This window comes from Amia ocellicauda, chromosome 8 (assembly GCF_036373705.1).
Source record: "Amia ocellicauda isolate fAmiCal2 chromosome 8, fAmiCal2.hap1, whole genome shotgun sequence".
Classification (NCBI taxonomy): Eukaryota; Metazoa; Chordata; class Actinopteri; order Amiiformes; family Amiidae; genus Amia; species Amia ocellicauda.
Window position 1 is genome coordinate 39,902,797 of NC_089857.1, and position 24,413 is coordinate 39,927,209.

Here is a 24,413-nt window from a genome sequence, read left to right on the forward strand (position 1 = left end):
GCATACCTTTCCTAAAAACACTGACCCCAATATATTGCACACCTTTAAAGTCAGAATAGCACAGATGAAAACATAATTAAAACTTGTATTGTCCCCCCCCCCCCACATATATTTAAAACATACCACTGGGTAGCATTAGACTATAATAATTTCCTATCATATACTATATAATATAGTGTAATAATCTATAAAATAATTGATAGAACTATCCTCCATGAATCTGGGGTTTCTATTTTCAGCATTATATAGGATGAAACTGTCCTAAAAACTATCTTCCAGGCTTCAGCCAGAAGGGCAGTCGATGCGCTGGGTGTCCGGTAGGGGGCGCCTCAAACACAGACAAACCGATTCCCAAATTCACCCCCTCCCTCCCCTGGGAAGAGTGTCTCTGTGACGTCATGGTGGCTGGCGTGCTGCTGCGCTCACTTTTTGGGGGACACTTCACTGAACACAGGGCAGGCATAGGAGTACCAATGGTCTTGCCTTTGACTTCACTGGATGCTACCCATCGCTGCTGTGGAAAGAAAAGATAGACGGGACCTTCTCTGATCGCACACCTGATTTGTTTCTATTTTCCAATTTCCAAATTGCTTGATTCGGCTCATTGAGCTCTGTGAGGGAAGAGAGAGACAAAGTAGCAGGGACTCGCGTCTGCGCCCGGGCTGGATGCGCTTACATTAGTTTATGCTTTCTGGCTGCAAAGAAGTGCGCAAGTTTGCGGAGTGATGTCCAGGTCCAGGATAAAGCCGACTTTTCTCATTGCTTTCTCCCAAATCCTGGTCGTGGTTGTGTTCACAGTGCCAGGGTCCAGATGTGCAGGTAAGATCTAACCTCACTCCTCCAGAGTCGCATTGCCAGGGCTTGCATGTATGTATGCATGCATGAAACTTGTTCACTGAGTGCGCTTAAATTAGATTTTAGTTGAATGAATGGCTTATTCTGTTGAGTTAAGACATGTTCTAATGTGCAAACAGGTTTTTAAAAAGACACGAGTGACATATAAAACCACCGGGCGTGGATAATTGATTTTTCAGTTACATACTGGGGAGAGAAAAGTTTCAATCTAGAGAAATGCTCTGATTGGGGCTGTTGTTTGAATAGGGTCCCGTTTCCTGTGTCTCTGGCTGACAGAAGCAGCTTTTTCTGTGTCCAGGAAACATTAGGCTTGGGTTCATTAGGCGCAACAGTTGTTTTTGGAGCTGGGTCAACGCGGGGTGGTAACATCTGACCCAAGGCCCAGTGCTAGCATCTCTTTCTAAAGGGGTCCATAAAGGCTGGAGGCAAGAGGCTTGTCTACTATGGTACTATAGTGTTGTGCTGGGTTGTAGGATAGTGATAGCAATGGGATGCATGCTCTTTCTGGCACTACATTGTAATTTTGTTGCAGACATGACAACAGGGGGCTTGGAGAGGTGGAACTAGATATCTCCATATGTTCATTCCTTGTCCCTGAAAACTACTTGTGTGTGCATGTGTGTGATTGCAATTAATCGGTTCTCGTGCATTTAAAGGTTTTTATTTTTATTTTTTAGATTGATTCATTTTTACATCATGCTCAGAAATACGCTTCTTGCTGAAGTCGAGAAGACAAAAGATAGTTTCGGCCAAACCCAGTAGGGAATAGCCCTGGTGGGTCAGATTATAATGAATGTGTTAATCAATTGCATATTTTGAAAGTGGTCTCTTGCCTTTGTTGGCTTCGCTAATCCATTTACCTCTCTACAGGGGGTGACTGATGCCTAAATTTCCTGTTATTCACTTCAGGGCTCCTGGGTTCAGCCATTTGGTATCACCACTTTGGGGGGAGGGGGGTGGGGGAGGTTGGCCAAAGGCAAACTGGGAATCCTGTCCCTTCTCCAGGACTCAAAAGTTTATTATTCACTGACACAGGCAACTCCTTCAGCTTTGGATATGTCAATTGATTGGCATGTTTTCCTGGCCAAACGCAACACAGTTCCTCCCCGGGGCCTTTGAAGGCCAACTATTAAGGCGACTGATTATTTTTAATGCACCTCAACCACAAGAAAATGGTTAACCCAAATCCTTCCCCCAGTTATTCTAATCCTCACATCGAAATGTGTTTCAGCTCGACGTCTAGCACAGAGCGAAACAATTTCCTCAAACTGAAAATCATTTTCCAGGAATTGGAGGAATTCTAACCAGTTGAAACTGCTTTAGATTGAAATATGAAATGAAAAAGTGCTTGTTGTATAACTCCCCATGAATGCCGGCACTTTTGGTGAGCCACAGGAGGGTGGGTTCTTTTACACATTGCTCTCACCGCAGGTAAAAGGTGTTAGAAGAGATTCAGCCCAGGCATTGATATGGTAATTGATTCACTTGCTAATGACAGTTCTTGAAACTACAGTGTATTGTGTAGGACTGGTCAACACAAAGGAGGAGGTTTTTGCATAAGCATTTATAATGATAAAGAGATGTGACTGTTAAAAGTAAAGAAATACAATTAGTTAAGGTCTGTGGTGTTGAACAGACTCCACATCAGACAATGAATATCAAGAATCAGGTTTTATTTATTTTTGTTTCTTTCATTGACTGCCAAGCATCAACCTAATCCATTTTTAATATAAAACAGTAGTGATCATTAAGGTTATTATTGCTTTATGATTTGTCCTATCCTCATCTTAGGTATTGAGTATTACAGTAGGTGAGTTTTACTTAATGGAGGTTGTTGTGCTAATCGTTTTCCTCTGGTGTCTGATTTTTGGAACCACCATGTTTAATATTATTGCCTTAGCCACAGTTATCTTTGTTTCCTCCAGTTACGGTTATTCTGTTAAAAACGCTTTTAATTTGTCTACCCAGGACTGTGTATTAGTGTGAAGCAGCTTCTGACTCTCAGAGAAGAAGCCAGTTTGGGGGTTAGATCTGAATGTGGCTTATCTGAACCAGAATGCAAATTACCTTCCTTTATGATCAGAACCACATGGGTTTAGTACGACTTTGAGACTACTTGACTCCTAAGCGGAGTGTCTTCCAAGCTGTTAAGGACCACAGATCTGGAGAGCCAAACCATTTTCCTTTCAATTTGATACCCAGCTTGGTAACCCATCACCAAATGAACTTAGATTGCGGTGTCAGTTACATTGTGAAGTGCATCTCCAATCTGTTTTGCGGTGTTTACCAGTGTTTAGAAATGTAACAATATAAACGCCCATAGCACAATAATATTCAATATGAAATGGACGTTGTCTTATAATAGTTTTTCCGTTCATCTGTAAGATTTAGCCAGCATTCATAAGTGACAAAAATTGTTTGATACAGCAAGTTTCACAACTAATCAACTACTAGATTCATAAAATACTTTATATTGAATGTTATTCTGTGCAAGACTGAGGTAATCTCACAAAGGAGTTGATGTACAGCAGTATTTCTATAAACCTGTTGTATTGAATCATGAGACCTTGAGGGTGTAACAGGAAAATTATCAAATACGAGTCTTGGCAGTCGGTAAACAACAACGGAAGGATGGATTCTTTTAAAAACTAAATGGGCACTGAACCCTTGGGGTAGGCGTTTATAATAAACAGCAGTATGATGTAATACTTTAAGCTCTTTTGTGAAAGGGATGTTTACTGGAGGGGAAGTTATCAGACTGGACATGGTTAAAGAGTTAGCCAGAGTTCAGATTTGTTAATCCTGTGCTAACTTCGGCAAATGGAAATCTTCAAAGGCCCTGAAGTCCTGGGTAGGACAGAGGAAGTTCACTAATGTAGCTTTCATAAAGTAGTTGAGGGTGTTTGCTGTGTGTGACATTTAAAATGCTATTGTTTTTGCTGTTGATCATAAACCATTATTGTGTTCCATGAAAAATAGTTTGGGGTCTGTCTTTTTGGTTTTTATTGAAGCAGAATTTCTAATTGGGTTTTGAGTCGGTGAAGAGGCCTATGAATATATTGTATTGGATTATATATCCCAGTATATATATATATCAAAAATATGTTAACTTAAGCACAAACTATAAACACTGTTTATTCAAAATTATGGGTATGAGAGATACTAATGATAATGATAATAGTTTTTAGTTTTTATGCTTCAATGATTGTTGGACTTGCTTGAAACCTTAATTGCTACATGGGGGGATTTATTTATGAGAGGTCTGAGTTATTATACCCCATCATATTTATAATCAGTGAAACATATTCTTTACTTAAGTCCTTACAATGCGGTAGAGCATGCTGGTTTTGTTTTCCGTATTATATAGTCTTTTCTAGAACTCTTAAATTTGTATATTTTTATATAAAAATACAATAGACAAGAACAAGAGTTACTGTAGTACAACAGCTTCTGATCAGTCAGAAATAATTCCTGTTTGCTGTGCAGTGTAATTAAGATCTCAGTGACCGGAGACTTTGTTCTCAGTCATGGAGGTAATTACAAGTTGATGACAAATGTGGTAAGTGTACTGAGAGCGATATTATAAGCTGGCTAGCTGCCATTAATGAGTTCAGTGTGATATGAACATGTGGAGTAAAGCAGACCCTAGGAGATGTATTATTATTAAATCACCACAGGCTCAATTCTAAAACACACATCCTGCAAAAATATGGTCCTTCTCCTTCAACAACAATGGAAGGAGTTTGATGATGTATACCACTGGCTAATTATGATGGATTTCTGTAAACTAATCAGGATCTATGGCTTCAGTTCAATGGTACAGCTTATATCACAAACAGGAAGACTTTTCCATCATTGGTGCATTGCTTTTAAAACTTCACAAGCAAGCAGATCTGAGAAATGAACTCTTAGGCTTTCAGGTTTGTAGGGTACCTGGATTTTGTCTGTGTGTTTCATAAAAATGTCCCACAGTGTTATATGTTTTAAGGGCAGACATACTAGGGCCCTAATAAGTGGTGAAAAGAAAAGGCTTACTAAAAGCCCATTGGAGGGTATGTGAGGCACCTGATTAGTTAGTTCTTCAGATTCAAATATCTCAGGTCAGAGAAGTGTCTCATTATTCAGACTTAAAGTGCAAGTTCTTGTGCTTAAAGAAGGCTTTTTGTTTAGAGAGAAACAGGTCCACATTTGATACAGACCTTTCAGGGGGCTTTTATCAGTCCAGTTTCTATTTTAAATGCCACCTGATATGAGGGATTCATTCTCAAATCCAAGAGCTGTCTGAATCCCAATATCATTCCAGTCTTTTGTGTCATACAATCCTCCCAAGAAGGTCACATGTGGGTGAAGGTTTTGTTTGTTCAGTATGATAATGACTCTAAACACGCAGTCAGTGTAACCCAATTGACTTAATTCTGAAAGGAGGACAATAGGTTTTGGAAATTAATGAGGTGGTTTGACCTTGGCCTAGTGACCTGGTATTGGAAGAGCTGGAGTGGAGGGTTTGGCAGTCGAGTGCAACAAAGGGAAACATGCTCTGGGAGATGCTTAATGGACACAAATAGTTTGTGAGATGTTGCTAACACAATTTGCTGGTTCCTTTCTTGTATTTGAATGAGATTGTCCAGGCATCCAGATAGTCTAGTGTATGTTTGAATATATGGGTAATGGAATGTTTGGGCTAGAAGCTTTTAGGGTTCAGGGACATTGTGATGGTCTTCAACTTTAAAACATTTCAGGGTCTTATCAGCCAGGAAAATCTACCATCTGTGTTTTCATTACAGAGATAAAGTTCAAGTAACTGTCTGGGATTTAAACATGTATGTATCAACAAACTGCTAGAGGCTTTAAACCACCAGGTAAAGGTTGGGGAACAGAAAGGTTGTTGAGGGGCACAGATGTGTCCTGGCTGAAAACCCTGCAGAGTCTGGAAACATTTGAACAAGTCTCTCCTGTTTCAAGACGAACATCTAAGGTGATATCTTCAAGCACCACGAATAGCCGTAAACAAAGTAGTGTCTGTTTTTCCAAAGCACACGGTGATCTGGGCAGGAAAGAGAGGGCATACCATTCTCTTGGAAATTCAACACTTTGCAGGGAAAAAACGGTATAGCCAAAGGGTAAGCTTTTGGGCAAGCAGAGCCAGCAAGTATGCAAACATGGGACTCCAGCAAGATTGGTTTGAAGGACTTGGCTTTAACCTGATTAGTCATATTTTTGTAATGACGCATCTCTCTAAATTAGATCTTCTCCATTTGCGTTTCAGATAAATGTAAGTCAGCCTAATTTCCCACTTGGAAGTTCTGCATTCCATTATAGATAAGCTTTGTTAGGATGTTTTTTTTTTTTTTTTTGTTGTTTTTTAATGACGGCATCACAAAGACTTTGTGGGAAGCTCATTGAGTGTCAATCTGCCTTTACCAGACTTAACATGTCTTCATCTAAATATACTTAAATACATGATTATAAGTTGGCGCCTAATTAGCCCTGCCAACTTTCACACAACCACAAAGCATATCCATTTCAGCTCCAGTATTTTTCTAGGGGTACATTTGCTAATGAAAACAGACTGTGATAACATCTCTGTAGTCACGGATTATTCACGATTTAATAAAATAATGACATTCATCTGGAGACACCCTTTTGTTCAACCAAAAACATGCAGATATAATAACAAAACGAATGATTTCAGTAAGAATGACACATTTTTAATAATAATTGGGTGATATGGAGCAATACATATATATATTTTTCTGTATGATGTCCCAGAAGACTTGCTCAAAGTTAAACCTGCCCTTTAATTGGTCTGTTTTACTGGTACAAAATATGTTTAAAGACAAGCAGGTTTGCTAGGAGAAGCAATATGGAATGCTGGTAACATTCCACGTAATTCATAACACTTTCTAACTGTCAGTCATTACGGTTGTTTCTACCAGTCTACATTCTCTACCACAGGGCTACTTGAGGCTGCGAACCCAGTTTTGAGAGGCAGCTAGAGCCGTGCAGGCCAGCCATGTTTCACTGCAGGGTGTGCGTTTAAGGTTTTGATGGATGACTCGCTTTGATGTGGAATTTTGCTGATTCCCGAACTGTTATGATATCTTGTGACAGTAAGCACTATTAACCCATCTTTATACCACATGTAAACCCACAGACTGACTTTCTCTGAAGACCACCCAATTCCTAGAACCAGAAATACATTTGAACAAATCTTGTGGTTTGGTTTCAGCTGCACTCTAGAAAACAAACAATTAGAAAATAAACTACCTTGCGTTTTAATTCTTTTAGTGAGAAATGGACATTTGCTTCCCTTTCACTTGACACTTATTAGTTATTAATATTATTATTAATTATTTCTTAGCAGATGCCCTTATCCAGGGTGACTTACAAATCCCTATCTCTCTGGATACTCTTCTAATACATGTCTGAGCAAGATGCTCCAGTTGGCCTCCTCCTGTTTCTAACCTTTCGTACACTGCTGTTCTTTGAGGCATTCATACCGCAGTTGCTTTACAAACACACTGTAGTGTTGTGTATTTCTTGTCGTCTCAGCCCATACATAGGTCTTTTATGTTTTTGAAGTACTTCAAAATGGGTCAAATCTTTAAATGGAACACTGTCAAAATAAACTCTTCTTCTTCTTAACTGTAATTGGATAGTACCCTCACGGCCAAGCAAAGAGGCTGAATGTCATGTGATCCTGCCAGAAATGTCTAACAACCCGAATTGTGAGCGGCATATGTGTAGGACCCTGCAGATTTCACAGGTGTAGTAAAAGGACCTGACAAACTTAAATCAACATGGAACTTCAAGATGTCCATCTAGTCAATCCAATTAAACCGGTGGAAGAATAAGATAGTAATCCTTGCAAAAACCACTGCCTAATTATTTGATATCTCCATAATTAGGGACAGTTGAACTATTAATGAGTTGAAAGAATTTAACTTAACTAAGGACTTTTGTGCACATATAAAAGCAAAACGATTATATTTATTATTTTCCAAACAGGAGTATTCTGATTAATGTGACACTTATTTTGTATGACAACCAATTTACTGTTCAGCCTTTTCATAAAGCTGCAGTTCTGAAACATGTAATATTGGATGAAAAACATAAAACAAATTACTGATATTGAAGTGCTGCAGTATTTTCTTACATGGAAAAAAGGATGGGTAAAAAAGTCCGGAATGCAGGTCATTTTCATTTTGATAGTAATTTGTCTGCTACTGATTTCCGCTTGGAAATAAAAACAGACATCCATAAGTTGAAACTGCATGAATTCCTCAGGGAAAGCATTGTAAAATGAACTAGAGACTTCTATTTATCCAAAAGATAAATAAAGGAATTGTGTTTCAAAGCTTTTTTTTCTGGGGAAGAAGAGATATCTTTTAAACTGACTGTTTATTTTTTCTAAATGGTGAAAAGCAGTTCTGCACATTTTGTCTTACAAGGGACAACCATTGACAAATCAACCAAATAAATGTGTTTTTGAATACATAGTTTATATCTAATTAGTTAGCTTTCATTGTCACTGAGCTTTTGTCTGACAAGGAGATCCAAATTAAAACAAGAACGATTATAATCAAATCCGCCTGTGTCTCCAATGCTGTTCCTTTCACCTGTTAGGTTTTAATGATCTCTCGAAGGCTGTGGTGTATAATTATCATGACACTGCCATGTTAAAATCGAAGCCAGATCAGAATACTCCCAAAATTTGTGACTCATACCATGCATCCTGTGAAACACAATATCTGTGGCCTATTTCTGTTCACTGGAGGTCTTTACAGTGTTCCATACACAGGAAAGAACACAAAGAAAAGTAAAGCAAATCTGGGTACTATTTAACTTAAAAAACATTAAATTACCCAGATAAAACAAATCCATTTCTGTTATTAATAGAGTTTATTTTTGTTTGCTGATCCGAAATAAACAATAGGATAATACTTATGAGGTCCTATCCAATTTCCGAAAAAAGTGTTTGTAGAGTCACATCGGGGCCCCCTTGGTTTGTGTGCTCTGCCAACAAAATGTTCAGTAATTGTAATGATTGCATACTTAAAGTTAATTAGCTGTAGTCCATAAACTTCAGAGTTTCATTTTTTGGCAGGGTCATTTGTTGACGCCTAGAAGAAAAATGTATTTGATTTGATTTCTTGATAGAAGTTGCTGCATGAAATAACCATATGTGCATACGTATCATAAAAAGACTTGACTAGAGGGGCCCTTTTTGAAACTTCACAGTAATGACTTTAAGGCACATTATAACAGGTGTTTTGTTTTTTTCTGGTCTGCTCATACATTTTTTCTTTTACTTTGATAAACAGAAATGAAATTCAGATTCACATAAGAACACACCGCAAGTGCAAACTTACCATATTTAATGATGAGTTTATGGATAGAAATGTCTTGACAAATGCTGCTCAAACAGATCTCTGGAGATCTCGGTGAATCACAGCAACAAAGCAAACAATTTTAGTTATGAACTAAAAAAATGAAAACTCATCTGCTTAAGATTGTGCAGGGTTTTTACCAAGTATTATTATTTGATTGTCATTAACTCTATAACTACCTGAAAACACTGTTGTATCTAGTGTTCATTGGGATATTCTGCCATTTGGTGAACCACAACACAGTCCATGCTATGTGCCAGGGGTCTCAAACTCGGCTCTTTTGGTTACTTAATTAACCTGGTGTTTTAAACTATTAAACCTATCCTATATTATTGTATTGTTTTGATTCAAGATACACACCGTAAACATAATTTGAAGCCTGTAGACATGTACTGAATTAATTAATCTACTAATCGGACCAATTAAGTAACTGGGAAACTGGTTGGAACAAAAGGCAGAAGACACCAGCCCTCCAGGAACTGAGATTGAGACGTCTGCATGTATGCTCTGAGATAATGATCTGGAAACAATTAAAATACATAAATCTATCCATAAAATACATATTCCATTCTTCCAGCTCCTTTTCATGTGTTGGGGAATTTCTCAAAGTGTCTCGGAATTTGTTACAAGCGTGTTGTACACCCTTTATTTATACATCTTAAAAATCTTTCTTTAGATCTCCTTTACAGAGACTCCTTCGTGATGCACTGCACCTGAAGTAAAAATGATTTAGACCATTGTACGTGGACATACCTAGCAAATTAAGTGTGGGCTTCCAAATGGTTAATATTTTCTCCCCTTGCAACACCAAGCTGAGGTTTGTTTAGTGAAGTACTGAGTCCTGTTTCCTGCCCAGACGATCCTGCGCTGCTGCTTTCATAAAAATTCCTCCACACTTTGTGAAATTCCCACTGAGTTAGAATGGAGTTTTTCTCTCAGACTTTTCATTATTTATTTTATATTGCTCCCTTATTTTTTTTTACAACATCTTGGATAAAACAGATTTCTGGGTCGGTGAAAAGTTGAATTAATGAGAGAGTCCTTAGTGTTTCCTAGAATTTATAAACAAGTTTGCTTTTTTTTTTTTAGGTACTTCCTTTGAATTTTCAGTGAAACTCAGGTTGAGCAGTTCATTATGGCCTTATTGAAGAATGAAGAACATAAGTAAATATGAAGACCAACAATTATAGTTTCTACCCCGTTCATGGCATTTCACTGACATCACAGATTTCTAATTGAACAATTGATTTGTGGAATGTAGGTGGATCCCTTTAGGAAAGAGAGATAGAAACCCAATGTAACTAGATTCTTCAGATTTTAATTAATAGTATTTCTCTAGGAAGTTTAATCTTGGCAGAGTTTACATATCTTTTATCTGAGAAGATTCATGTTTTTTTTGTTGTTGTTTACTTTGCTGAAGCATCAAAGAGGGGCTGCTGCTGTTTATAACTAGAATAAGTTGTTTGCTGAGCCTTGCACATATCCATCTACACGAGTTGGTTACAGATTTGAATACTTATGGTGAATCAATGCTAGTATATTTTATTCCTTTCCAGAAATGCTTAGGGATTTAATTAAATGTTTCTGCTCAAAGTGCCGGGTTGTTTAAGCTTATAGTAAACCATCAGGCAGAGTGCTGCAATCTGTTTTTAATCTTCATCTTCAATGGTCGTGGCATATCGCCTCATGTTTGATAATGCATATTTCCATAGCTGTGTAACCTTGTTTAAAACAAAACCTTTTTTAAGGCCTCGGGCCCCATTTTCTTCTTTATTAAATAAACACAAGTATGCAAATACATACAGAAATAGTTTTTTTTATTATTTTTCAGTCATCAACAAAAGGAAACTTTCATTACTTGAGGCATGCTGTAAACACAGGAAATGTTATACTTAAGAAAATGCATAATCTTTTAGCTTCCATTGTATACTCCAGAAAGATTGAGCAGAAGTTGATATGGTCTCTTTTGAAGTAGGACAATAATATCCAGACAGCTAGGGCTCAACAACTGCTGGTGTATTATTCGTTCATGTTTTCATGGTGGCTGGCAGCCAGTATCTCCACAGAGCGGTCCAAATTGTAAACTGGGTGGAATGTGATAAACCATCGACGGTATGAAGGCAGTGACATTTGAATCTTCTGACCGCTACAGGTTTTAGAGACGCTAATGCTCTGAAATCTGGCTCTGACTCTGTTATGCCATTCTTGCATTAAGAAAGTATTAGACTGAAAGATTTAGAGTAACACAGCTGCACATTTAGAGATCACAGACTGTGCCGTGAAGAGCAGAGCTCTCTCTGTTGCGTTACTGTGAAATGCTCAGAGCGTATATTCTCAGCTTTTGCTTTTCATGTCCGTGAAATATAAGTAGATGCAGTGAAGGGCTTCATTTGTCTCCACCGTGTTCTTGCCTTGTTAAATCTTTTGTTTTCAGCTCTTAAGAGTTTGAATCTTCAAAAGAACAGGGCCCCTACTTCTAAGATCGACTGTGTTGTTTTAACCCAGCCACTTGGATAAAATTACCAGCAGTGAGATGCCCGAAAGATGAGGGCTACTATGCTGGCAACAGATTACATCTTAATACAAGTCAACAATCTGAAAACCAAAGCAAGAAAGGAAAAAGGAAAGCTAGTCTGAATCAATATACTCTGGAAGCAAATGCTGTGTACTGCTCATAATGCTATAACATAATCAAAACCTGTGTTTTTTTTAACTTTTATATTTGTTTATATTTTGTTCCGGTAGAAGTTCCCCATATTATTGTTAATGCCTTGATTATGAGTTATGACCTGAGAATAAGACTTTGTTACAATTTTAAGCAAATGGATTTACTCGGGGTGAAAGTGAGCACTTAAAATTATTCTGACATATTTCTGTTCAGCCAGATGCTCTTTGGGGAATTGTGTTCTTACCTACATGGTAGAAATGGCACACAGTTAGTGTCTCTGTGATGCATTGCGATGAACTGGGCTCCGTTATTTTCTCTCCATGGCCGAAGCCAACATAGAGGTATCTGTCTGTCCTCAGCCAGGAATGTCAGCCTGTCATAGCTGGCGTTCCTCCCAGGTGCATAGCTTTCTTTGCACATCATAAAGTGTGCTGGCCGAGGAACGTCCCTGGGGTCGTTGTAAAGTTTCTGTTTGTTTGCTGGTCTCTGTTTGTTTTTTCGAGGCTAGTTGATGAAGAGGTCAGACTTTCAGGTTCTGGAAAGACTGATGACATCCTTTTTGTTAATTTATTTGAACTACAGTGTGTTATATTTAAGGCCTTTAAACAAGGAGGGTACAACCACCGTCTTATTCATGCGTAAATCTTGTTGATCTCATCTGCGTTCAACTACCCTTACTCTCCAAGTTCTAGTACCCAGTGTTAAGGACGGAATTACTATTTCCCGATGTTACACTGTTTTTACCTCCCCTTATGAATGGCATAGTGATTTTATTTCCATTTTCTGTTGCCAAATTCCCACAGTTAAATTACAGCTTGTGCCTCGAGATCACTGGGAAACAGTTAATAAAGTCTATCTTGGTATCTGGATAGCTAGAATCATTAGCTGTAATTTCCAATGCGCATGGTGCCGATTACATCAGCGCTGTATGGAGACCGCAATTACTGTGCATTCCTGCCCCGGCCTGTGTGCGGATGATAATGCCCGATGGATAGTGATCGCACTCGGGGGAGATTAGTACCGTCTCGGTGCGTTCTGTGTGTACGTAGTGAAATTACTAATCTTCTCTGTGTATGTTTTGAACGTAATCACACAGGGCCTTTGTATGCCTCATTTCAAGTCCTTTCAGTTCAGCCTGTAGACCTTGTTGCTACATGTGTGTATTTCAACCTAAAATAACGGATGCAAAGGGGAGATAGGAGCAGCTGGTTTAATTGTTTTGAACTGTCAGCTCAAAAAATGGCTTTGTGATCGTTCACTCAGACATTCAGACTTTAGGAAAGGCAACTAATTTGCCTCGTGGGAATTCAATCTTTCAAGCAGCATAGGAACCAATGACGTCTCCATTAGTATGGGACTGTTCGAATTTGACATCTTTTTTCTGGTAAAGTCTGAAGCAGAATGTGAAAAAGTAAGATGCTGTACCCATTGGTGTGCACATTTTGGTCACACGACATGAGCTGTTACTATGTACAGTGATTCGAGGAGAAAATGATACAGGGAGTTTGCAATACAGGGGGATAGTTTAATTGTTGTATCCAAAACGTACAGGCAAGAGCTTTCCCGGAGTCTTTCAGATTTCTCAACATCTCCAGATTTATTCAACATGAAAGTAATGGGGAAACGAATGCATGACTCACTAATCTTAATGATGTAGTCTCTGGGAAGCTTAAATGGATGAATCCCTTAAAAACTTGTATTTGTAAGTGAACAGATTTATATTCTCAAACTATTCATCTTGTCCCTCTTGGGCAGGGTGGAGGCTGTTGAAGTGGCAGGACCAGTGATGTATTGCCTTTGCCTTTTGTGTACCTCAGTGACTATATTTAGTGGTCATATTTTACACTTTGCCCAGTTATTCGTACATTATGACTTCACATGTGGCAAAGTAGAGGGGAAATGCAATACAGAATTAGGCAAAATCCCTTCAGTCTGTTCAAAGCCGTTCTTCATCCAGTTACTGTCTCGACAATGCCAAAGAACTGACCGCAGGAGGGGCACTGCTTTAAATAAATGATTCCCAACACCTGGACCTTGAACTCATCCAGGGCCCCAGAAACACAAGGAAGCATCACAGCCTTGAGTCCGAACCGGCAGCGTCTGCGATTTTGAGATCGTGGTGAAGATAGAGCAAGTTCTCAAAACACTCTGTTCATTCATTTTTCTCTTTTCCGCCCCTTCTATATCTTCAGGCTCCAGTTCTGCTTTGTTTGGCTCGCGCTGATTCAGCCAACTGTCACCAGAGCTTCATTTTTTATCCCCCTGTCAAAAAGCTTAATTTTTTTTTTTACTTTTTAAAAATGGGGAGAAATGGACTCTTCAATTTTAAACCCTTTAAGATTAAGTTGTGTTCGAGCAACTACTTTTAATTTAATATCTTTAAATGCATGTTTAAGAGTCATAGATTTTCTAGTGTTTGATCTCTTGGTAGTAAAACGAAATGGAGAAATTTAAAAGTTGAATTGGAGCCTCTATAACTAGTCCCCAAGGACAAGTTCATCAGTACAGGTTTAAATGAAGGTGCTTGCTTTCCAATAAACATTTTAACTGTCCTCAATCCTCCCTGGAAAAAGTAACCTTCCTGATGTTTTTTGTTTTGGTAACAAGATTACGAACACTGATATTCTATGTACTAGACTTATTTGATAAGCGTTTGCATTACAATAATACACTTCCTTCAGATTACTTCTTCACATTTCACAGCATAAGTATGTTATATCTTCCCTGCATATCTGATTGAGGATTTTGTGCTTTTCTTCAAGCAGCTACAGTGTCCCAGCAGCATGACACAGTATCATCTCCCACATTTCATGAGGTAAATAGGGGAGGTTTATATTTTAAAGAAAAAACAGCTCAGCTCTTTGAACAATTGGGGTGAAAGATAGTCACGCCGTTGTGCAAGCTGTTTTTTTTCCATTGTCATGCTCCTTTACCTATAAGTAAAGTAAGTCCTGCCACATTAGTTGATGTAGGAGTGTAACTCCTCACAAACTTAAAGTGGTTTCATGATGAACAGTAATACAAAACTTTATTCATTCATTCATTTATTCATTTATTCAAAGTCCAGGAGGAATACTAAGAAAAATGGTGAATGAGTTATGAAATTGTTTACACCTATGAAATGGGAACGATTCTATAATATAAACCCAAATGCAAAATAATGTTAAATTTTTTTTCATTAATTTCTAACATGAAAAAGTATACAGCAGGTCCCAATGTCTGCAAAACATTGTATTTACTTACCTTCTGCTGCTAAAACTTGTACTTATACAGTAAATATGTTGTCATGAAAGAAATCTTCAGATGTATCCTTGTATACTACTAATACCTGAAATAAAATAAGCACAATACAACCACAAGTAACCAATGTGTCTAAAGTATCCTTTTAACATACAAATATATATGGCATTCATTTATTTTTTGCTTTACTAGTTTTTCTTTATTTCATAACCACAAACATTAGCAGTGTGTAATTTCATTCTTACTGGGAAACCATTAGTGCAAGTGCACGCATTGAAATCTTTAAGCTGGCACTTAACCCAGAGTGTATCGGGATACGCAGCGATTGTCATGAAATGCTTGGAGATGTGAAGCCTCTCAAATGAGCCTCATTGTTACGTAATCTGTGGAACAGGGCTTCTGGCTGAGGGACTGCATTATCAGTCTGTACGAATAAATTCCACCATTAGAGATTCCCTTTACTGTGGCTGTAACCCAAGCCCACCCTATTGTGCCGTCCAATTGCTCCTGTTATATGGACTTGAATCAGCTTGCAGTTCACTTACATTTGATGCAGTTCTGATTTATTCTGAAAAAACACAAAAAGGAAAGAAAAAGCGACATCTGAAAGCTGTGCTTGTGTTGTGCAAGAACTTTATCTTGCGGTCTTGTTGATGGCGATTTCTGTTTCACCTGGCATGGTGGCCCACTTCTGTAAGCGATTACTGATGATGTGTATCTGGCATATACACTGTCAGAGCATACCCAGTCTGTCTTCATTTTAAAGATATCTCTTACTTCACTTTTCATTGGCACTCTTCCTTCGGGATGGGCACAGTGCGTTTTGAAATAGCCACGTTATGGCTGAGAATATATTGCTTCTGTTGGGTGAGTGCTTCTGTACAGCTGCAAAGCTGAGCCACCATTGACTGAAGAGTAGACTTAGTTTCACAGTGAATTGCAGTTGTTCATACTTTTGAAAACACATATAAGTCAATTATTTTCTCATGTGGCGTGACGGACATCAAACAACAGGAAGGAATACGTCAGAAAGATTGAGCTCTCTGTTCCTGATATATAGTAGTGCTAAGGCACAACGGGAAAACTGAAATGTCTGCTTTTGACATTAAATGAAAGCAAAGTGTTCTGCCTTTTTTATCTTTACATAATTTCCTCTTTGGATCACCTGTTAATATATTTTAAGAGGAGCACTAATTCATGTTTTTTTTAATAATAAGCGAGATATTTTGATGGGTCTTTTAAAGATACTGATGTTCTTAGAATGAGAATCTTCAACAAAAACTGAACATCAGAACAGGAGCAAAGACATGAGGTGCAATAAAGAACCATTATTACCAGGCCAAACTAGAAGGGGTTTTCCTGACAGCCACTCAGATATGAGTTACCAAATTCATGCAGAGGCCTGCAGTTGAGGATTTTTGGTACTAGAATGAGATGATGACTTTTTAGGAAAGGATTTAATTTTTTTTAAACCTGAACACTGAAAACCTGATGTAGGCCGTTACTGTTTTAATAGAATGACATCATCAGCACAAGCTCGCACCAGATTAGCTGTTTTTATGCCGTTTCAAGTGTTTGAGATTCCATTGTCCCCTCCGTTTTCCTTCCTGCAGTTTTAGTGCGAGTCATACCCCTCCTCAGGCTACGGCATCAGCAGGAGGCTCATTAAGTATCCCTTACTCTGGCTTTACAGCGTCTTCCTTGCCTTACATCCCTCAAATGGCAAATAATCTTGGAGAAGCTGGTGCAATTTGCATTGGATCAGTAAAACAAGGAACCCGAACGAAAAGTTGAGGGGGAGAAAAAAAGAAAAACACTTCAGCTACGTCCTTGAACATTTCAAGAGTGTGGAGAGGAGAAGGGACAGATGTGAGTGGAAACGGCTGAAAAGAATCCCCCCTAATGTACTTGTTGGACAACAGGACAAGTCATGTTATTTCTACCGACAGTCTGATGTCAATTTTTCAGGAGGTAATGCATTGCCTGGGTTTTTGGATTATTACAGGCATGCAGCTGGAAGAGTGGAAAGCCCTACTACGATGCCTCGTACATTTTAGTGTTGTTAGTCCAGCTGTGCAGTGAAGCATAAATCAGGAGAGTGTCAACAGCAAAGTCCTGGCAACTGTTGGGATAACTGCCCTTTCTGAGCTGTGGCAGAATTCCCTTATCGGCTTAAACAAATCTTGAATATACTGTCGTCTGAGGGGTGAAGTCTCCCTATACTGAGGATTGAGTGCAATTCTTTGTACGATTTGCATAGATGGAAGTCTGAGGCTGGAATGAACTCTTAATATGATGAATTACAAGGAGAGTTTTGATGTTGGTCTCATTTAAAAAATATATTATTCACTTTTTCCGACTACTACATTTGTTTTCCAGTAACTCTGCTTAATAATGTCAGTGGAAACTACTGATGGAGTTATCAAATGGTGGCCTATTTTCAGTTTCTTATTCTTAATATGGAGCTCTCAGTATTTCACTTGAGAGAGGTTCCCTGAGGCTAGATTCATCATCTACCTGTATTTGGGCTGTGGAGACCCAAAGGTCCAAATCTCTACATTTTTAAACCACAGACGTGTTTTTCATTCCCTGGTTTTCCATAGCTATCCTTCTTAACGGTTGTATGACTCCTGAGGAAATTGTTGCTATTCTTCATTTCCATTTACTCCTAGAAAGTGACTGAACGCATTTGGAAATCAGCTTTTTGGATTAAGATACGGAGCCTGTTCTGTGTTCTAGATGGAGAGACTTTGCTTGGTTCTCTGTCAGGATCCAGCATGAGAATTGTATGGTTTAATGATATATTTATGGAAAGGTTTCACTTGTTTTTGCTTAAAAACATGTTAAATATGTTAATGATATTGATAGAATGTTGCATAAGGTTAAAACCTTTTGAATTTGATTGCAGAAACACATATTTAAGGTGTGAAGACTACTTTCAGACCTTTCCACATCTGATTGAGCCCATTAGCAGAGCTTTAGTATGTTTCTCCTCATTACTAGGTAAGCTGTAAATGAAAGTGTCAAAGTTTTGTTTCCCTTGATGATCATTTTGATGATTTTCTGATTTAATTTTCTCCTCCTTTCATTCTTTACAAGATTGAACGATAAGAACGGAGTTCAAACCACCACAAATAAACCAGCACCCTGCACTAAAGGGTGACTTCTGTAGTCTGCAACTGTATTGCAAATAAATTATTTATGGCTCAGAGTTGATGGTCTTGGCTCAGAGTTGATCTGTCAAGGGAGCAACCCTGTGAATGGGTTATTGTGAGATTCAGATTAATCACTATTAAATGCAGAATGTTATAAGCTTCTTCAGCATGAAAAAACTCTGTTCACCATATATTTCCCCCTCAGTGTATAGTCAGCTCGAAAGCCAGACAAATTGTGAACACTAATGATGCTTCGACTTTGATTTTTGAATAAGTCTCTTTGGACTGTATCAGCATTCATATTAATGCAAGCTCTTCCAGGTGTAAGTACAAGCTATTTATTAAGTTAGTCCTTCTATTCAAACCGCTATGTCATGAAAACTGTGCAATGTGGAACAATGGCATTTGGTACATGCGCAAGTGCGGCCATGTGTAAACATTGCATCATGGGTAACAGCCGTACCCTCCAGAGATCCATGCAGTGTCACTGACCCTCTGAGTCAATGGTGGCTTTTGTGCATCGAAGGACATGGTAGGGAAGAATTCCGTTAAAATAGTTTAGCAACAAAGTAATCAAAACTAAAAATCCAAATCCCGTTCAGATAAACAAATTACTTAATGAGGCTCCTCGCCTGTTGACTGTTTAATGCAACCATTAAGAGTTAAAGATAGAAATGTAAAATTTCTATAAAAAGGCTATACTGCTGCTTTTCGGTCACATTCTGGGGGTAAGAGCCGAAGTCCAGTCAACAGGCCGTGGGTTCACTGAAAGGTCAAAACTTATCAAAGCTGACATTTTTCAGAAAATGTGCTTTATATTGTATATTTTTAAACATGGCAATATTCAAGCATAATCTACCATTCCATATATTAACAGATATGTATTTTTCTCATAAAAGTGCCAGTTCAATAAGTTTCTTATACAACTAACAAATACTGACATGCACTCTCTATGCAAATATTGCTTTAGCACTAAATGATGGAATTTTTAATTGGAGGTTTATTTTTCTGTAGTCTATAAACAACTACTATCAAATTACAGAATATATCCCCTGGAGAATGTAGTTAATTTTGTGCAAAGAGTCGATCGGCCATCTGTGTGTGTCATGAGGAGCTATCCCTTAGGCATTATTTTGTGTATTTTATAAAAATATTATTATTATTATTACTAATAATAATAATAATAATAATAATAATAATAATAATAAAAACTGGAATTTTCTCTGTGACCTGATTGAAAGAGTGAAAATGTTAAAATGGCAATGGGCCAGACAAAGAAGAAATGATCAAAGATGGACAAAGGAAGCTATAAAAAAGACCTAGAAGATGACCACATAGAAGATGGGAAGAGGAATCCTAAGATTTGCAGGCGTGACATGGAAAAGAGAAGCTGTAGATCGAAGCACGTGGAAACATCTTGCACTGGATCGATATAGGCTAATGGTGATGATGTATAATAAATCTCACAAGATCAACAAGAAATTAGAACTTCTGTCAAAAGTCAATGATTTTAAATGAAATTACACAAACTACCTATTTCAGACTTGACTGTTGGTCAACTTAGAGGAACCTGGTAATTTGATGCTTGGCGTAACTTCTTGAAATATGTACATAACCTTTAACACTCACATAAGTTATTAAACTCTATAAAGGTATTGACTTGACAGCTTCTAAGGCATATTTCAGTTTTTATATATATATATTTCACATGAGGTTGTAAAAACGAAGACCTATATAATTAAATCCTTATAGGTGAAAGTTAAGTTTTATGTTTTGCTGGTGAAGGCGGACATGCTTTTTCCATTAAAAACTTGAACAATACCAGAGCCCGCCATTACAGTAAAAAGTACTGTTTTTCCAAGTTTAATATCCCTGGGATGTTAATGTTGGAAACATATCAGCATGCTGGATGTGCACCATAACTTCTCATAAATCAAAATAAATGGTTATAACACTGCAAAGATTTACTTTGCATTCAAGGACATAAATGAGAATTTGTTTCCCAAAAAGTCACATTTTACCTGTTTTCTAATGCTTTGTGCGCTATTTAAACATCTTTGAAATGCTTTAAGGAAAAAAACTAAAAACTAAATGACTGATTTATGTTTCCCATGTCAATTCTTCAGTTCTGCATTTTAGATTTGGGTTTAAGTGTATCATTTTCAGAATTTTAACAGTATGTTTACATTGTATTAAATTATATTTTCCAATTCATATTAGGTTTATATATATTACATATATTAATGATTTGGGGATATCTCTGGAACTGAAAGTTGACAAATACGATGAAGATAGACAAATGTTTTTTTGTGACTTCAGTTGGAGCTGAAATATAAATATAGATACAAATATTATGATACGGAATCACTTCAGTACAATTTGAATTGATTTACTTTGCTAGAATATTTTCAGTGCAGTCATATGACATTTTAAAATGTAGCGGTTTACAGTTTAACGTACATTAGAGTTCACTCCATATAATCTGCACAGGCAGACATTTCCAAGTGACCCTACATATGACCAGAGGTGGGTTTGTGAAATATCTGTTGTGGTTTTGTAAATTAGCTGATTTTCTAATACATTTTAGGCACTTGAAGTCTGTGCATTTAAAGGATATGTTCAAAGTATCTACAACTTGGCACACAAAAACCACAAAGCCCCTTTATTTCATAGTAGCATGGGAACTGACCAATAGATATTATTCTGTGATAAATCACTTCAGAGCGATCCACAACACCGAGGAAGCTCATTTATAAGGTATTTGTGATTCGCTGCCAATTATTCTGGACCGCCTGATCTTGGAAGAATTTCCTTCCGTTTTTTGTTTTCATAACCCAGGTTTGGGATCGCCTTTTATATCGGAGTGGCACGATCAGCAGCCCAGTCCACGCCATAACGCGAAGCAGCTGGCAGGTACAGAAGCCAGGCAAACATGACCCCCAGCTTCTCCAATGGCCCCGTTAAGAAGCTAAATCAATGTAAGGTTTCAAAAACGGGGGCTGAGCCTTTGGTAGCCTTAAAGTAAAACCTGAAAGGAAGAAAGGAGTGAGGGGCGAGAGGGGGAGGTGGGAAGAGGAACGGGGGGCATGTGCAACTTCACTTTGAAAGAAATCAACTCCTCTTTTCATTTCCACACAAGTACTACGCCAGGTTTTTTGCTTGATCAGGTTACTGCCTTTCATCCCAATTAAAGATAAACGTGTTTGAGGGTGACTGTCCAATGAAAACCAGACCTACTGGCTTGCATGGATAGTGAGCAAGATCTGGTGGACTCAGTTTCATGTCCCATTTCTCATTCTGAACCCAGTTCCTCTCGTTTCTCATTCCTCTTGCTGTGCATTGTGGGAATGGTCACTGTGTAATAGATAATTCACATAACTCTTTTGTTTTAAATCTAGGGTCTGGTAAGACACTTGAAGCTATCAATTTAAAATGTATTTATTTAAGAACTATGTTTAAAGGACACCCAATGTGCCAAGAGGGGAAACATTCTGGCTATAAAATGGGGCAACAGAGTTCATCTGATATTCCATATAGCTACTAAACCACCGTGCTAAATCATCAGATCACATCACACCTGTTTCTATAGTCTCTGAAGTGATTTACATGAAACGTTTTGTCTCTGCAAATTGTATCCTGGGGAATGTAATTGGTGCCTATTGTAAAAACTCATCCGTACTCTGTAACAGCTGGGCAATTGATGGTCCCAGATTTCGGTCTTGATTATTCATCTGCCGAAGCGTAATTGATTTACTTCTGATGTGGTGTGATGACATTAGGGAAGGTGGGGAGCTGGCTTTCTGAAAACCGACACTGTAGCTGGGTTTAATTTTTTGTAAAGCTTGTTCAAAACACAACACAACTAAACTAATACACCAGTACTACTGAGTGTAGGATTACATTTAGTAGATTAATTTATCAATTTTCCATACTCTTGACGAATTATAATTATACCTGTGCCTCTGTGGTAGTCTATGGTAAAATTGTTATTTCAATTTCTCCTCACTTTCTTGACATGCCTTTGGGTATTTAAATATGACATCATGTCATAAACTGTTTTCATCAGAGACCTCCTTTTATTTTAGGTTTCTGCGAGTATTTCAAATCGGTTTTATTTTTATTTTTATGGGAGTTCTTGTTTTTAATCTGTTACATGAGATACTTATCAATAAACCAAAACAATGCACCTTTTACCACTATTTGTTTACCAGTTGCTCGGTAACCATTTTTCTTCCTAAAAGCAGAGTACGCTACATACGTACAAGCATACTACGGATTGTTACCAGTAAAGGAATGTTCAGCTTTAATTTATTTTTTCTACTTAAAAAGTAGGCCTAGTACTTACTTAATGAGTGCTGACTCTGTAGAAATGAGTCATTTAGCACAGCTCAGTCTTGCAATGACAAGAGTTACTCAAATAAACACCAAGCTTATGCGATGACCCTACTTTGATAACATATCGGTCAGCTGATTAATGCCGCAATTAAAAAGCATTTAACAGAGAGAGGAATGGCCACCAGATGCCCTAATGAAGGGAACCTGGAAAACATAACATTTTGTAGCTCAATTTGTGACGATTTATGATGGGTTTCCCATTAGCCTTCCACCTGGGGTTTGGTAGAGTAGTAACCGTTTACATGATAATTGGGTTTATTGTTAACTTTACTGCAATAAAGGGGGTCGCCTCCAGATTCAACCTTTTTATGAAAACATACCGTACATGATTTGTTCCATGTTCCTTGACAGTTTGACGTATTGAAAACAGAAGTCATTACAGATCTGATTGACTGTAAGTAAAGAGTTTTAAATTTGTTTTGGATTCTGAACTGAAAAGAAAACCTATCTTTAATATATATGATATTTATGTGTAATTATTATTTTTATAATGGACAAAAAAGTATGGACATGACACCTCTCCTCTGCTACAAGTATTTAAGACAATTTGTTGTGAGATTGTGAATAATTGTCCTTGGTCAGCCAGGTTGGGTTCTTTGAGATTTGCAGATGCTGGATGTCTGGTATATTTGCTTTGTCTAATATTCATGATTTTCTCAAGAGTTGTGTACGTTGAGCCAACGTGGAACTTCCCTATAGGATGCCAATACTCATCTCAGCTTCATATATCATGAAAAATGTTGCTGAAAATTCAACAGATCTTTCAACATTGTTTTAATATATATTATAATCTTTCACTTCAGTGGAACATAGATTAATTGCATATGAACCACTTCAAAGGCTGCCAGCAACCATGTTTATGAGTGCTTTGCCTTTTCATGTTGCTCTGTTTACTCACTGCCAAGTTCACACACCATCTCGAGCTCAGGCAGTCCGTGTTCCCGGAGAGTTGCAGGGTTTTGAACTGATACACGCCTGTCTTCGGTTCAAGCAGGCAAATATGTTTTGTGTTAATTAATTACCAAACATCTGTGACTTCAAGCATAACAAATGTTTTATCAGTATTGAAAGTGGTAAATTAGGTGAACTCAAAAGTGGGGAGGGCTGCACATTATTAAACACTGTCTGTCCCTTGTTTGAGTCACATGGTGCATGTCCACTTTAGATATTATTGGCTATTTGGAAGATATTTTGACCATGTTTTTTTCAGCCCTTTCGTGTTTCAGTTTAAGCTCTCTTTGGTTCTGTGTGAGTTCGTAACGGACAGCTTTGATTACTTTTTCTGTCAGAGGTTTATTGCTCCAGAAACATGCAACAACATTTTCTTTTTAAGTGTGTAGTTTAGCATTAAGGGATTTTGTAGGAAAGCATATACACCAGATTCTCATATTAAGCTGTCCCTCAAAGCACTCCAATTATGTCTCACAGGAGGTGAAGTTTTTTTTTTTTATTGTGTATCTGTAACATTGTGGTTTGGCTTCATGTGTAAAATCCAAGAATCGTCAAAGAACAACTATTGACTTACCAGTTGAAGGGTGAAATCTGAGATGTTCTGCACTGCGCCTGCCGCCTCAGTTATGTAGAATAACATTTGTCATCATTTTGATTGACTTTAAGTTAAAAACCATGTTATGTTGACGTTATCTCTGTGTTTCTCAATGCACAAGTTATGTATCGGCTTCTGTTACAGACGTGCTTGTTAGGGAGTGA

At 37.8% G+C, this 24,413-nt stretch overlaps 1 protein-coding gene across 2 annotated transcripts in view; it reads left to right on the forward strand.

Annotated features, from left to right (window-relative positions):
• The first annotated feature begins 431 nt into the window (after positions 1-431).
• The window catches only part of ror2 (receptor tyrosine kinase-like orphan receptor 2), a 74,215-nt gene continuing 50,233 nt past the window's right edge, over positions 432-24,413 (forward strand). For both annotated transcript variants that reach the window (XM_066711375.1, XM_066711376.1), the window contains exon 1: positions 432-819. In XM_066711375.1, the coding sequence (XP_066567472.1) occupies positions 726-819 (94 nt within the window). In that variant the 5' untranslated portion in view covers positions 432-725. The remainder of the gene's footprint in view (positions 820-24,413) is intronic.